At 37.9% G+C, this 17375-nt stretch overlaps 1 protein-coding gene across 1 annotated transcript in view; it reads left to right on the forward strand.

The window, feature by feature from the left end:
• The window catches only part of LOC150095623 (serine/threonine-protein kinase unc-51-like), a 393781-nt gene that overhangs the window by 148747 nt on the left and 227659 nt on the right, over positions 1-17375 (forward strand). The window contains exon 9 of the mRNA XM_090409927.1: positions 14609-14667. Coding sequence (XP_090266053.1) covers positions 14609-14667 — 59 coding nt within the window. The remainder of the gene's footprint in view (positions 1-14608; positions 14668-17375) is intronic.

Below are 17375 nucleotides of genomic sequence, written 5' to 3' on the forward strand. Positions count from 1 at the left end.
TAACAAATTGCTTCAACATTCGTAATTATACAGGGTAAAACTTAGCATTAACAAAAACTTGCAAAATTACTAGGTACAAGATTCAACATGCACCTATGATATATTAAACAAATGTGGTATTCTACCTAGGTTAACACCTGGCTAGCGAGCTCATATTTGCAGATAAATCAAGTGTCAAAAATCTTTGAAGCTTGATTTTTCTGCAGTTCAAACATACTGATATTGAGTTTCTCTGGGGGAGGATGACCATCTGCAGTAGAAGTTGCATCACTTCTCTGATTATATTGATCAAGCTGGAGTGTGTGTGTGGGGGGACAATGTCAAGGTATTTACTGTTATCAGTGATCTAACATGAATTGTCCATCTACCATCAGAATACCTGATAACCCTCACAGTCCCACCACACACATCATCATTGTTCTTTTCTTAATCATTTCCTCTTCCAGATATACTGTAGATGTCAACTCTTCTCTTTTTAACTATTTTCTTTTACTAAAATGCCTTCCAACCTCTGTTTCATGTCTGTTGGCATTACATTTGGTGTCAAAGAAGATTACTATTACATCTCCACTTCTACTTCTTTTCACTATCTGATGATTGTTTACATTTACCTGATTGAAATACCACTGCTCCAATACTATAACAGAAATAATTCTAACCACAGTAAGTACTTTCCATCTCCTCATTCCTGTCAAGATCCTTGTTCACAATTGAAGCCATGGTTCTTTAACAAGTGTGCTAAGGGGGCATCCAAGAAAAAATTCAGCATATTCCAGATGGCTTGAAAACAAACCTCCTTAGTTTGATGATTTTTGCAGTTTGCAAAAAGCATTGAGAAATCCAAATTCAATTTTGAAAGAGCTAAATGCAATAAACTCATATCCTGATTAGAATGCCCTCTGATTCCCTACCAGTGCTATTGACTCCAGCTTCTGTCCTTCCATGCTTCCACATGTTCCATGTTCAGATAGTATCATCATAACATGACAAGAGGAGCTTAAGGATCTTCCTCAGTCTAGCCAAGTTAGCCGGTCTTGGGCATGGACAGCAGGGTTTTTCATCTCGCAAACAGGCCCCGTGAACACACACGGATGCAGTCAGGAATACCTAAAACAATCCCTCCAGCCATAGGTCTGAATTGTCAGCTATGCTGGTCCTGAGCTCAGATAAAAATAGGGGGATTGAGCTGGTGCCCTACCTCCCCATAAAAGGGACTCACAGCCGTTGAATCACCATACGAAATAAATAAATAAATTATAACATCAATCAGTGATCAAGCTGGCCTCCATATATCATTCTTCTCCTCTTCTGTCTCCTGTATTTTGGAGAAAGAAATCAGAAAAATCTGAAATAGTTTGGATTCCTGCAACTCATCTAGTCTTGATTTTATTCAGTTGGTCAGATTTCGTGCTCTTGAATGAACACCAATCCTATCTTTCTTTGCAGTATTTCCTACCCATATAGCATCTCTTCTACAACATGCAAGCAGGCCTATATTTAGTCTGTTTCAAAAAAAAAAAAAAAGAAAAAAGTCATTAAAGGAATCTATCAAAGTATCATTTAAAGCATAATTTTGTTGTCTTAACTTCAGTTTTCTCAAAACTCACTGTCATCAATAACCAATTTCTTCACCAAATGAAAGTCCCAAAGTTGATTACTTTTCTTTCCCAAATTCCATCAGTAGCATTTTAAGTCTGTAAATGCTTCCTATCGATTTCTTATCTTCACTTCATGTTGGAGGTTTAATGGAGTATTGACAGCACTAGGAAAGGATTAAGATGGCGGCTAGTAATAATGGTTCGCCATCTTTGTTCAATAACTGTAGTATAAAGGAGATTATTCAATGTGCTATCTGCGAAATGTACGCTTTGCGGAGAGCGGTTGAAGTATGGTTAGATGATGATAATGGAGTGAATGTGTGTAAGGAAAATGAGGAATTAAAGTGTATTTCAGGTGGTGAGTGCGATATTTTTGTCAAATTTTAGAATGTAGAAAATAGCGATACGATAAGAAATTGTGAGGTTGTATAAGAGAACTGTGAGGGCATGAATGCAGAAAGTGTTAATGAAGGTATTAATACAGAGCAGATTAATGGTTTAACAGATAATAAAAAAGATGAGATAGATGCAATGAGTGAGATTGCGCTGTTGAGCGGAGCGATACATAGAGCAAAGCAGCAGCTGTAGCGTATGCACAAATGTCTACCGAGTGTACCAGCCAATAATAAAAAGTATGATAGGAAAAATAAGAGTATGATTGTGAATGTAAACAAAATGAAGGAGTGAGTGCTGTATGGAGATTCGTTAGTACGAGGTGTGATAGTAGAGAATTTGACAAAATCGTACCACCCTGGTGCAACCATTAATGACGTAAGTGAGTCTGTTAGAGAGCAAAAGCAAAGGGTGAAAGAAATGATAGTGGTGGCAGGTACGAATGATTTGAAAGGAGATAAAATGGAAATGATAGAGGACCCGAATAAATTGTTTGAGGTAGCAAAAAAAAACAGTGAGAGAGTTAGGATGATTAGTCTTTTGCTGTGGTATGACAGTGAAGAGTTTAGAAGGAGGGCCATAATTGCAAATGACTTTATGTGTGGGTTATGCAGGAGGAGTGGTGTGGACGTGTGGAGTGAGTTCGATGGGCGAAAGGATCTATATAAGATGGATGGTTTGCATTTGAATGGATTCGGTGTAAGGAGATTTGAAAAAGTGTTGTTGAATGAAGTGGATGTGCAGAATCAGGGAAACTAGATTTATTAAGTGGTGGTCGAAATAGATATGCAGACCTTAGGGAGGCAGTTGAGTGTATGAATAAGTACAACAAATCAGAATGGGATAGTTAGTATAAGTCATCATGGTAGGGATGTGGCTAACAGGAATCTGCAATTCATGTACACTAATGCTAGGAGTATTAGGAACATGAAGGAAGAATTTTTGGCCTTGGTTGGCACTTCCAGACCACAGGTTATTGGCATTAGTGAAACATGGCTGACTGAAGATGATATAGCTAGTGGAACTGAATGTGATGGGTGTGATGGGTATATTGTGTTCAGGAATGACAGGGAGAATTAAATGGGGAGGAGTTATTATTGATGATAGCTGATGAGTTGCAGCCAAGGAGAATAGAAGTTGAATTGGGATAGAGAAAAGAGCACATTTGAGGCCATTTGGTGTGAGATTGAGGCTAGCAGAACAAAATATACAATTGGGTGCTGTTATAGACCAGGTGATGGAAAAGATGGTGGAGATAGTATGTACAAGCAAATAGAAGAAATGAGTGGAAGGAGGGTAATTATTATGGGAGATTTCAACTATGGTAGCATTGATTGGAGGGAGGAGAGGAATCATTGGAGGAAGGAATTGGGTTTTATGCAGTTATTAAGGGATAACTTTTCTGCGACAGCATGTAATGGAAAATACTAGGGGTCAGAGAGTGCTTGACCTAGTAATTGCATCTGAGGATTTGGCTGTAACGAATATGACCACATTGCCACCATAAGGTGAGAGTGATCGATAGGGTCTTGACTTGGGAGGTGCCTAAAGGTGTGGAATTTACAATTAAGACAGGGTACATGTGGAATTATCGGGCTGGTAAGTAAGACAAGCTTAGGAATTTGATTGGTTCAGTGCCATGGCATGTAAAACTGCAAGGACTGGATGTTGATAGTGCATGGGAGGTGGTTAAGAAGTTTTTGCAGGAGGCAATGGCTGACTGTATACCTAGAGTCCGAATAATAAATCAAGTAGGGATTAAATGGATGAATAACACCATTAAGCTTGAGCTGAAAAAAAAAGAAGCAACTGTGGAGAGAATTTAAGGAGAAAGGTGACCTGCAAGCACATAAATGGTATAAAGCCCAGGCCAAAGGGTAACAAGTGTGGTAAGAAAAGCAAAAGCGGATTATGAAAGAACATTAGCCATGCAGGCTAAAGAGAATTCCAAATAGTTTTTTCGATATGTTGCAAGTAAAAGAAAAAATTGTATACGGCAGATTGATTTTAAAGAATGCTGATGGTAAGGAGGTAACCGAATCAGTTGATATAGTAGAATTACTAAGTGAGCGTTTTGCAAGAGTATATCATTCATGTGCTGACATTGCAGAAATGGAAGAACAAACAGCTTATACAGGAATTGTGGTGAATGAAGTGGAGGTGAATAGTCTATTACAAAACCTCAATGTCAACTCATCTGCAGGATTGGATGGTATACCAGCTCGGGTTGTACGAGAAGCGGCTAAAGAATTGTCAGTGCCTTTGACCATTTTGTTTAATTTGAGTCTCGGGTCTGGGTTAGTCCCAAGGGGGTGGAAAGAGGGGAAGATAGTTCCACTGCATAAAGGAGGTTCCAAGACTGGTGTTGAAAATTACCAGCCGATCAGCATATCAGGAATTGTTGTCATGGTCCAAGGTCTTGGAAAAAATAGTCAAGTGGAAAATACAAGATTGGATAGATGAAAATGGGATACTCTATGGGGGACAGCATGGTTTTGTGAAGGGTAGATCATGCCTCAGTAACTTGCTCACGTTCTATAACACAGTGACGGCTGAACTGGATAAGGGTAACAGGTTTACAGTGATTTTGCTGGAACTTGCTAAAGCCTTTGATAGGATACATTTGGGCCGCTAGAGGGACTCGTGGTCTGTAGTGTTTGTTGAGAGCTCCTGATAAGATAAGTATTATTTTAAGTTATCATTGACAAGTTTGCTTGAATATTACGTAGTTTTGTTTGCTTTTTGTATCTTAGTGTGTCTGTTTGTGTATTTTTGGTGTTGTTTCAATTATTAATTCGATAAGATACGATAGCACATTGCCCTGGTAAGAAGAAAAATGGCGGCTAGTAATAATGGTTCGCCATATTTGTCCAATTACGGTAACATAAAGGAGATTATTCAGTGTACTATCTGCGAAATGTATGCATTGCGGAGAGCAGTTGGAGTATGGTTAGATGATCATAGTGGAGTGAATGTGTGCAGAAAATGTAAGGAAAATGAGGAATTAAAGTGTGTTTCAGGTCACGAGTGTGATATTTTTGTCAAATTTCAGAATGTAGAAAATAGTGATATGATAGGAAATTGCAAGGTTCTTCCAGAGAGCTGTGAGGGCGTGAATGTAGAAAGTGTGAATGAGGGTATTAATACAGAGCAGATTAATGGTTTAACAGATAATAAAAAAGATGAGATAGATGCAATGAGTGAGATTGCTCTGTTGAGCGGAGCCATACATAGAGCAAAGCAGCAGTTGGAGCGTATGCACAAATGTCTACCGAGTGTGCCAGCCAATAAAAAAAAAGTATGATGGGAAAAATAAGAGTATGATTGTGAACGTAAACAAAATGAAGGAGCGAGTGCTGTATATGGGGATTCGTTAGTACGAGGTGTGATAGTAAGGAATTTGACAAAATCGTACCAACCTGTTGCGACTATTAAGGACGTAAGTAAGTCTATTAGAGAGCAAAAGCAAAGAATGAAAGAAATGATAGTGGTGGCAGGTACGAATGATTTGAAAGGAAATAAAATGGAAATGATAGAGGACCCGAATGAATTGTTTGAGGTAGCAAAAAGAAAACAGTGATAGAGTTAGGATGATTAGTCTTTTGCTGTGGTATGACAGTGAAGAGTTTAGAAGGAGGGCCATAATTGCAAATGACTTTATGCGTGGGTTATGCATGACGAGAGGTGTAGAATTTGTGGACGTGTAGAGCGAGTTTGATGGGCGAAAGGATCTATATAAGATGGATGGTTTGCATTTGAATGGATTCGGTGTAAGGAGACTTGAAAAAGTGTTGTTGAATGAAGTGGATGTGCAGAATCGGTGAAACTAGATTTATTAAGGTGTGGGGGAAGTAGATATGCAGATATTAAGGAGCCAGTTGAGTGTATGAATGAGTATAATATGCGTGAGCGAATAAAGACAACAAATCAGAATGGGATAGTTAGTATATGGCATCAAGGTAGGGATGGGGCTAACGGAGGTCTGCAATTCATGCATACTAATGCTAGGAGTATCAGGAACAAGAGGAAGAATTTTTGGCCTTGGTGGCACTTGCAGACCACAGGTTATTGGCATTAGTGAAACATGGCTGACTGAAGATGATGTAGCTAGTGGGATTGAATGTGAGGGGGTATAGTGTGTTCAGAAATGACAGGGAGAATTAAATGGGGAGGAGTATTATTGATGATAGCTGATGAGTTGCAGCCAAGGAGAATAGAAGTTGAATTGCAGGATAGAGGAAAAGAGCACATTTGAGGCCATTTAGTGTGAGATTGAGGCTAGCAGAACAAAATATACAATTGGGTGTTGCTATAGACCAGGTGATGGAAAAGATGGTGGAGATAGTATGCATAAGCAAATAGAAGAAATGAATGGAAGGAAGGTAATTATTATGGGAGATTTCAACTATGGTAGCATTGATTGGAGGGAGGAGAGGAATCATGGGAGGAAGGAATTGGATTTTATGCAGTTATTAAGGGATAACTATCTGCAACTGCATGTAATGGAAAATACTAGGGTTCAGAGAGTGCTTGACCTAGTAATTGCATCTGAGGATTTGACTGTAACGAATATGACCACATTACCACCAATTGGTGAGAGTGATCATAGAGTCTTAACTTGGGAGGTGGCTAAAGGTGTGGAATTTACAATTAAGACATGGTACATGTGGAATTATCTGGCTGGTAAGTATGACAAGCTTAGAAGTTTGATTGGTTCAGTGCCATGGCATGTAAAACTGCAAGGGCTGGATGTTGATAGTTAATGGGAGGCAGTTAAGAAGTGTTTGCAGGAGGCAATGGCTGACTGTATACCTGGAGTTCGAATAATAAATAAAGTAGATATTAAATGGATGAATAACACCATTAAGCTTGAGCTGCAAAAAAAGAAATCACTGTGGAGGGAATTTAAGGAGAAAGGTGACCTGCAGGCACATGAACAGTATAAAGCCTGCCATAAGGGTAACAAGTGTGGTAAGAAAAGCAAAAGCAGATTATGAAAGAACATTAGCCATGCAGGGTAAAGAGAATCCCAAACAGTTTTTTCGATATGTTGCAAGTAAAAGAAAAAATATATGTGGCAGAATGATTTTATAGAATGCCGATAAAAATTATTGTTCCTCTGTATTGAGCCTTGATAAGACCCCATCTAGACTACTGTGCCCAGATATGGGCGCCAGGGTTTCTTCTCGATGGGGAGGAAGTGGAGAGGATCCAGAGATGAGTGACCAAGATAATAGCAGGACTATGGAATGAATCTTATGAGAACAGGTTGAAGATTTGTGGGCTGCAGAAATTGGTTGATAGGCAGAAAAGAGGTGATACATTCAAATTACTGAAAGGTTTCAATAAGATTAATTCAGAAGATATTTTTGAAAATAGGACTGGTAGAGGGAGGACTAGGGGCCTTCCGTTGAAGCTTGGTGAGAGTGTGGTTATCAAGGTTGTTAGAGCTAGGTTTTTTACTTGGAGAGTGGTAAATGCCTGGAATAAGCTGCCAGATCTGTTGTGGGTGCCATGACTGTAAATGAGTTCAAGGTGCAGTATGATAGATACTGTGTGAATGTTGAATAGTTGTTCTTGACATGATGTTGGGCCTCCCTCGATGAGTCTAAGGAAGTTGGAGCTTCCCGTAATAATAATACCACATGGAATTCTAATAAGTAAACTGCAGCATATGAGAATGGATATCGGGTTGGAGAAGTGGATAGGAGGGTGGTTGATGGAGAGATATCAGAGAGTGGTTTATTCAGGAGTAGAGTCCAAAAGACGGCCCGTGACTAGCGGTGTGCTGCAGGGTTCTGTTCTTGGACCGCTACTGTTCAATTTGTTCATTAACGGTATAGGAAAGGATCTGAGAGGAACTGTGCTTCTGTTTGCGGATGATGCAAAGTTAGGTAGAGCAATAGTGAATGCTCATGATGTCAAAATTTTGCAGGATGATTTGAATAGGTTGGAGGACTGGGCTAAGGAGAATGGATGTCAATTTAATGTGGAAAAATGTAAGGTTTTGCATTTGGGGGTGAAAAGATTAGCAGCAGTATATCACATTGGTGGAACTGTACTCCATTAGATTGATGAGGCCGTGGATTTGGGAGTGTTGGTGGATAGAGAAGTGAAGTTTAGGGGACACATCGCAAAAGTGGCAAAATCAGCTCATCAAATCACTTGGTTGCTGAAAAACACTTTAACGAGCAGAGACCAACAGGTTATTGTTCTTCTGTATCAAGCCTTGATAAGACCCCATCTAGACTACTGTACGCAGATATGGGTGCCAGGATTTCTTCTCGATGGGGAGGAGGTGGAGAGGATCCAGAGACGAGTGACCAAGATAATAGCAGGACTATGGAATGATCCTTATGAGAACAAGTTGAAGATTTGTGGGCTGCAGAAATTGGTTGATTGGCAGAAAAGAGGTGATACATTCAAATTACTGAAGGGTTTCCTATAAGATTAATTCAGAAGATATTTTTGAGAATAGGACTGGTAGTGGGAGGACTAGGGGCCATCCATGGAAGCTTGGTAAGAGTCTGGTTAGCAATGGTGTTAGAGCTAGGTTTTTTACTCGGAGAGTAGTAAATGATTGGAATAAGCTGCCAGAATCTGTTGTGGGTGCCATGACTGTAAATGAGTTCAAGGAGAAGTATGATAGATACTGTGTGAATGTTGAATAGTTGTTGTTGACATGATGTTGGTCCTCCTTCAATGAGTCTAAGGACTCCTTGGAGCTGCTCGTAATAATAAAAAAAGAAAAACGAAATGAGGAATATGCGAAGCAATATTAGATGTTTAGTGGAAATAAATGGTATGACAATGGAAAACGATAGAATGAAAAAGAAAAAGAGGTGATGAATGACTTGAGAAGTCATTCATCATTGTATGGAAATTCCATTATTAGAAGTGTTGATAACGTTCATAAGGTCTGCTTTCCAGGAGGGAGAATGAGCAAGAGAGTTAATGGTGGTTGTGAGAACAAATGATTTAGTTAGACATAAGGAGAATGTAAGGATTGAGGTGAGTGAAAGATAACAGTATAGTAGGAAAGGTTGTCAGCATGTTGCCGAGGTATGACAGTGATGAGTTACTTTGAATGACTTTGGATTCAGTAAACTAGAGAAACTGTTGCTAGAAGGAAGTGCAGCAAGAGATCAGAGGAAGTAAGAGGTGAAATGAAAGATAGGGAGAGTGCAACAGATAAGAATGAAGCGTTTGTTAATGGAAACAGTAGTAATGTGAAAGATGAAGAGGAAATGGGAATGCAAGAGGAACAGAGAAATGGGGGGAGTCTTGGTGGATAGAGAAACACAGCATATGGAAAATGCATTTTGAAAGTAGTTGCAGTGTGTGTGAGAGAGAGAGATGGGATGATTAGCACTGGAATGGAATGGATCAAGATGTAAGGGGAACAGTTGACATTGAGGAAATATTATAGGGTAAGTGGTGATTAAGGTAATTAGGCAAGGGCAAATGTGCAGTGGAAATCACAACCAGAAGGCAGCTTGGGTAAGACTGGTTATAGACCTAAAAGTGAACTGCTGTGTTTATTTGCAAATGCCAGAAGCATCAGAAATAAGAGCAATTGTTTCACTGATTTGCATGTATTCACTCAAAAATTGTAAGAATAAGTTAAATATGGTTGAATGAGGATAATATCCTGATAGAAATAGAAAAGAATTAGGTATTTTTTTTTGCTAGGATAGAAAGAACAAATAGGGAGGGGGAGTGTTACTGATGATCGAAAGCGAATTATGTCCAGCAGGAAAAAGGGAAATGGTGGCTATGGTTTTGAGGCAGTGTGATACAAGGTGGAGATTCACAGGAAGAGATATTTAAGTGGAAGTTGGTGATGAAGGAATATATAAGGGTTAGTGAACAAGATTGGAGGGTGATTCAATTATGGCAGTATAGATTGGAATGAAGAGAGAGAGAGGGAGCATTTGGGAATAAGGAAAATTAATTTCTTGAGATATAACTATCTTAAGCAGTATATAAAGGATTACATGAGAGGATCAATAGTTTTTTAGATTTGATCATTTCATCAGAAGATGTGATTGTGTGTGTGATTTTGGATTTCCCTCCAGTTGGTGAGAGTGATCATGAAGTAATCACCTGGGTTGTGACCAGCAAGGTTTTTAGACTTCTGTGAGGAAAGGTATATGTGGAATTACAAGGCTGATGATTATGAAACACATAGGAGACAGCTTGGATGAAATGAAAAGTTAATCAAGAAAGATGTAAATGTTGCTTGAGAACTGACAAAGCGATATTTAACAGCATCAATGTGTGAATGTATTCTGAAGGTTGAATAACATAGCAGTCAAATAGATGAATGATGGGATCAAGCATGAAATCTGGAAGAAGGCTCTTTGTAAACAGCACAAGATGAATTATAGTAATATTCAGTTATATGAAGAGTATAAAGAGCAGCCAGGAGGGTGTGACTCTTTGGTAAGGACAGCAAAAGTACAGTAGTATGAGCAGAATGCAGCAAATCAGACCAAAAAAAACAGTAGAGAGGTTTTTTTTTTTTGATAAGTGGCAAGTAAAAAGAAGAATGATTATGGCAAAATTATGATAATGGATGAAAGTCGTGATAAATTGGTAACTGCTGCAGAGGACATAGTTGAGATATTCAATAAGCAGTTCATCAGGGTTTTTTTGTTGAAAGTTTTTCCACTTGGTTATACTATAAATTAAAATGGGTAGTGACCCTTCCCATAATGCATAGCATTATGCATGTCCATAAGTATACGTGCTTTGCATTATGGGATGCTAAGGCAAGTGATGTAAAGTCATAAGCCTTTATATACAAGTTGCCCAGGCATGAAGTTACTTCACATGCAAACTTTGTTTGCTTACACTTGGATAAAAGATTAAACCAAGAATACAATTTCTTGGCATCGTTAATTTATAACAATGTTCTTATTGAGGTTTCTTGCCCACTATACAAGTTAACTGTCAACCTAATATTGTGTTGAGGGAAACCCATTAATTGCATTACCTCCCCCAGTTTTGCATGTTGAACACACTCAAATGCTCTGTAGTCTCTGAAACATATTATGAAGTCTATAATAAATTTAGTTTAATCCTTTATCCAAGTGTGAGCAAACAAAGTTTGCGCCTGAAAATATCTTCAGGACTGGGGTAAGGTAGTACAACACTGGGAAACTCGTAGCAAAGGTGGACCAAGCTAACATCACTCCTATCTCAGTATCTCCCATAATGCAAAACACACCTCCTTGTAGATATGTATAATGTTATGCATTAAGGGAAGGGCCACTACCCAGACTAGTTTAGATCTTTATCGAGGTCTCTTCAGTGGGAGCCAGACCCAGAAGATACCAGGCAGAAGCAATGGCGAGGTCATCTTTACCTATAGGAGTTGCCAAAAGGTGTGCCACCTTTTTATTAAATTACTCTGGATTTAGAGAAAGATGTTGAAAGTTTATTTTTCACTTGGTTGGACTATAATAAATTTAGTTTAATCCTTTATCCAAGTGTGAGCAAACGAAGTTTGTGCCTGAAAATATCTTCAGGACTGGAGTAAGGTAGTACAACATCGGGCAACTCGTAGCAAAGGTGGACCAAGCTAAGTCAACCAAACTTAGCTTGGTCCACCTTTGCTATAATAAACTAAATTTATTATAGTCTAACCAAGTGAAAAATAAACTTTCAATATTATGAAGTCTAAGCTCTATACTTCTTAATGATCTGTCTAAGGCATTGGATCTGATGTCTGATACTAACCCTTTCCTTTTCTGTTCCTGAGGCATCTCATCATCAACTTTGTTCTTAATCTTATTTAGAGTAATCTTTAGTAGAATTTTACTTGCATGAAAGATTAAACGAATACTTCTTGGAATTTATATCCCTCCATTCTCTTGTAGACTTAATTAACTCTGCCTGAATTTCATCTATACTTGGGATCTTTTTCTTATTATGCTCCAAAACTGTTCTTTTAACTTCATTCCTAAGTGACAAGGATCTTGGTTATAACTCAAGATTCCCCTGAGTAGGTGGTGTGGGGGGGGGTTAGTTCTTCCAATTTTTTTTCACCCCATCTTGTTCTCCCTCCCTGCTGTATAGGTCCTCACAATACTATCTTAATTTAATTTAATTTTTATCTTCTATTCTTCCATTAGTGTTGGGGTAATCCTCTCAAACTAGCTTGAACATCATTTTGTAATTGTGTCTCATTTACTGTAACTTTTTATATTTCTTAGTATAAAAATGTTCTTGTCTTCCTTGGCTAAATCTTGAAACTCTTCTATGCAGTCCCTTATATTTTTTAGTTCCTGGTCTCTGTTTTCCATCCCCTTCTTCTTGATCAGCTTCCATGTTGACCCTGACATCCATGGGTCTCTTAGTTTTCTGATTTGTCCTGAAGGTTTATTGGCTGTATCTTGTATTATGGTGTTGATTCTCTTTCAGAGCATTTCAGGTGTTCTGCTAATCAGTCCCCCAGAAGAGCTTCCAGTCTTTTTGATGTTTCTTCTGTGATCCTTTTGGTAATTACTAGGCCAATGTCAAAGTAAAGGATAGGAGTTTCTTGGGAGATTTCACTGTTGTAGTCTTACTTCAGCTCTTGCTAGTTGATTGTCTGTGCCACAGTCTGCTTCTGGCCAAGTGTACACATCAGAGATGTTTGTCTTCCACTGTTGCAATGCCAAGATATAATCAGTCTGGTACCTTGACCTATTAGTATAACTAGTGTTTCATGTTGAAGTATAGGTACATCATGAGAATAAAACTATATTCTTTTGTCTGAGTAACAGTAAAACTGACCATTTTTAACATGTTCACACTGAGCAGGGACAAATGGTCTACTGTATAGATGCAAACAAAATAGAAGTTTCATTCTAGCTCTCAATACAGTATCTGAAATACAATAATGAAATAAATTATTACATACTGTGGAATTGTTTACATGAGATTTTATTTAGCATGGAATTTTTGTCCTATCGTCTGAAGCATCTTCAGTATGATCTTTGAATTAAACAAGTAGAGAAGAAAACTGGAAGACTCAGCAATGGAAATGCATGAGTTACACATACTTGATGTAGAGTGGCATAATATATGTACAAATAAAATTGACTATTGACTACAGAAATGCAGAGAATAATTATTTCCCATAATTTCAGACCATCATGGAACTTTTATACAAAGAGAGCTGTAAAATCTTGCTTCACCATCAGAATCTGAATATAAATGATGGTCTGAAATTATCCTTATTATTGTAGTAATTCTTCTCCACACATCCCATATTCAATAGTTTTTTAAATTATTTCTTTTTCTCTTGTTTAAATTTGTATAGTTAGGATTTTAATGTATTTAGTGCATCCTCCTCAGTATTGTGTACCATATGTGTAACCTATGTGTTGTCATTGTTGAGTATTCCAGTTTTCCTCCTCCTCATCTAATTTGAAAGTCATGCTGAAGATGATGTAGACACTAGGATCAAAATTTCTGTGCTAAATTAAGTCTCACATTAGTAATAAATCTGTATTTAGTCATCTAAATGCAATGTCTTAAAAACATTATTTCAACTTTTCAGTTCCAGAAAATGTGATCATGCCTGTTCATAATTCAGGCATTAGGTGCCAAACCTGCCAACAACCAAATTATGTAAAGCAGATTTTCAAAAGCATATATATTATTATTATTATGTGACACCTCCAGGGAGTCCAAAGACTCATCAAGGGAGAGTGCTCCAACAGTATCGAACAATTGATCCCTTCCAACTACTAACCACGCTCAAACTTGCTTAACTTTTTTCGTGAGCCATTAGTAACAGAGGCTCTACCAATCGACCAACCTTTGCTGTATGTATATGTATTTAATTTGAAATCAAATACAATTATAGTTTAATATTTTTGATATCATTGAGTTCACTAATATTAATTTTACAAATAAACTTGTGCAAATAAATTTAAACTGGCATGCCACATGTATTTAAAACTTTGTAAAAAATGTGCCCTCCCAAATGCAAATGGAACATAATTTCAATCAAAGGTGAGTTAGCCGATCTCATACGGAGGTAGCAGGGTTTTTTCTCCCGGAAACTTGGATTTTTCATCCCGCATACAGACAAATCGGCCCTTCAGAACACACGCAATTTACAGACAAAAAATACTAGTTGTGGTGGTGGAGGTGGGCGGTTGATGGCGTTGATGGAGATGATTCGTAGTAGAGGTTCGGTGTAGTGGTTGAAACAGTTGTAGGTGTCCTCCCGCGATGAGTCTTCGGACTCCTTGGAGGTATCAGGAATAATAATAATATGTGATCAAGTGAGTTCTTGCCTGATGCACAAAATGCTTGAGACACAGCCTGATGTGAGTGTTAACAGCATCTAAAACATATGCTAGATGTAAAAACACTAGCAATTTTAATATACACATTTAGTCTTGAAAATGATAGCGATCATAAGTAAATTCTTGTAGCTCAAAATTATTTCTCTCAGCATCTGTTGAAAAATTTTTATATATAGCAATCAAAATTTTGATTTCTGTGTTGTTAGTGATAGTAGATATAGGCTTTCAAAATCGTCTTAGCAATACATAAGATTTAATTTGCATTCATTTAACTGCCCTTGATTGAGAATATTGGGTTAATTTTTTTAGGCACAAACTCCTCAAGCTCTGAAGCATTTTTATGAGACTAATGCCAATTTAGTTCCTCGGTAAGTTAAAGAATTTAATTATGATTTCAGTTTCAAATTTTTCTTATTACTTAATATTCCAACTGAAATTGAAACTTACATAATATACTAATACATGGAATTATTTTGTATTGTAATTTATTTATTTATTTTATATATATATATATATATATATATATATATATATCTTCTTCTTCTCTCTTCCATCATCTATGTGGATGATGATGAGGCCGAATGAACTCTTTTCCACTTCTGTCTGTCCCGGGAGAGTCCGAACAATTCTGTCCAGTTTGGTGTTGCTTGTTGTGATTTGGTTTTCAGGTCCTCTTTTATTTTGTCTATCCATCTAATTCTGCGCCGTCCTTTGGATCTTTTACCTTCTATCGTTGTATTCAGGGCTTTAGATGGTAGTCTTTCTGTTCCCATTCTGGTCACATGGCCAAACCATCGCAGTCTTCTATCTTGGATTTTGTCTATTATTGTTATTTTTTGTTTTAGTCGTTTCCTTATGTCTTCATTTCTTAGTCGATCCAGCAGAGATACTCCAAGTAATCTTCTTAGCCAACCCATTTCAGTAACTAATAATTTTTCTCTTCAGCCTTTTTGAGATTCCAGCTTTCACTTCCATAGAAGAATATTGGGAGGACCATTGTTTCATAGATTCTTACTTTTGTTACTTGTTTGATGTCTCTTGACTTCCATATTTTATTAAGTCGTCCAGAAGTTTGGGATGCTTGACTGATTTGTCTATTTATATCTTTTATAATTTCACCATTGTACTTAATAACTCCTCCAAGGTAGGTGAAGTTTTCTGCCTGCTCTAGATTCTTACTATCATTTTCTCAGGGGCTCACATTGGTGAGTACAGGCATGGCAGACCCAAGATACCCAAGCTAGACCTGATCTTACTTCATACAGTATACACTTGGTATATCATATCTGGAGACTGGTCTTCTACTCTTCTTTCCCTCTACTCTCTCTTACTTCTTACTCCCCCCCAGTGCTATTAGAGCAACTCGAAGGTGAGGGGTGACTCTTTCCTCTCAAACTGTAGTTTCCACTATCTACTAAAAAAAGCGGCCGAATTCAGGTCAATGAGTGGTGGTTGACACTTGACGAAAACTTATCCATTGAAACCGAATGAACTCTAACCAACCTTTATATATATATATATATATATACAGGGTGTTCGGGATAAATTTGACAGTTTCGTAAGGAAAAAGAAAATCTTCTTTGTATCTATTAAATTTAATGAATTGACAAAAAAACATTACAGGCAGAGTTAATTACAATACTATCAACAAGATTTACTCAAAATAACCACCATTAGCATCGATCACAGCTTCAATTCTGCTTCGGAACCTCGAACAAGCTGATGCTACAGTCTCCCTGGGAAGTGCCGCAAAAACTGTTTTAATTTTATCCATTAACTGGGCTTTTGTATTACTGGAAGTGCGATTGGTGTCTTTTTCAACTGCGCCCCATACAAAATAATCCATGGGGTTAAGGTCTGGGGAGTTTGGAGGCCAAACATTTGGACTGGTGAAGTCGTAGAAATTTTCAGACAACCATTTTTGACTTTTCCCAGAGGTGTGGCAAGGGGCCGAATCCTGCTGCCATACATACGGCCTACCATTGGCTACCCTTGTTATCCAGGGCTTGACTACAGTTAGCAACTCCACGAACAAAGCCCGAATTCCAATGCCAGGGTTCTTCAACACCTGTTCCTGCAGATTTGCGAGGAATTCTGCTGTACGAACGCAATCAGATCGTCTGCTAGGGATCTTTCTTCTTGCTACATCCTCGTAGTCACCATTGCAAGTCTCTAGTTCATGCCTGATTGTTTTTACTGTATTCAGGGAGCATTGGGCAGCAGTCGTAATATCCTTATTTTGATGGCTGGCACGAATCATCATGATACAAGTTATTCTCTTCCATGATTCAGGTGGGTTCCAGCTATCCATCCTTTCTGACATCTTGTATATGAATGAAGAAGGGTCCAAACTTTTAAATGAAGAGAAGTGTGTGTTAATACATGTAACTTACGGAAAAATATAATTAATTATAAATATGTCAAATTTATCCCGAACACCCTGTATATATAGTTCTGCTTTTTTCTCTCTCTCTCTCTCTCCCCATCCCCACACATATACGTGCTCAATCACCTTTCCTTTCTCACTATAGAATACATAACTGCATGAATAGAATCCATTCTGTCTATAGAGCTTTGGTCAAGACTTTTCAATAGCTCATTTTAGTGAATGAATTTGTTATAATGGTGTTTGCTACAGTTAGCTATGTATATACACAGCATACTAAATGCTTGATCATGTGACACAGGTTCTAACTTTTTAATAAGGTCTCATCAAAGAGAGACAGACATAGAAGGAATACCAAGGTTAAATGCAGAAATCATATATCTCCTATATAAAAGTAGTGAAAAGGTGTATCATCAGAAGTCGCATATGATTTCTGTATTACTTCAACCTAGGTAACCCTTCTGGGTCTGGCTCCCACTGATGAGACCTCAATAAAGGTCGAATCTGGTCTGGGTTGGCCCTTCCCATAATGCTTAGCATTATACACACCTGAAGGGATCTGTGCTTTGCATCATGGGATACTAAGGCAATTGATGTGAAGTCATTAGTCTCTATATACAAGTAGCCTAGTCTTGAAGATGCTTCACGCACAGACTTTGTTTGCTTTCTACTTGGATAAAGGATTAAACC

The sequence above is a fragment of the Typopeltis vanoorti genome, chromosome 20 (assembly GCF_054136105.1).
Source record: "Typopeltis vanoorti isolate ZY-2024b chromosome 20, IOZ_Tvanoo_1.0, whole genome shotgun sequence".
Classification (NCBI taxonomy): domain Eukaryota; kingdom Metazoa; phylum Arthropoda; class Arachnida; order Uropygi; family Thelyphonidae; genus Typopeltis; species Typopeltis vanoorti.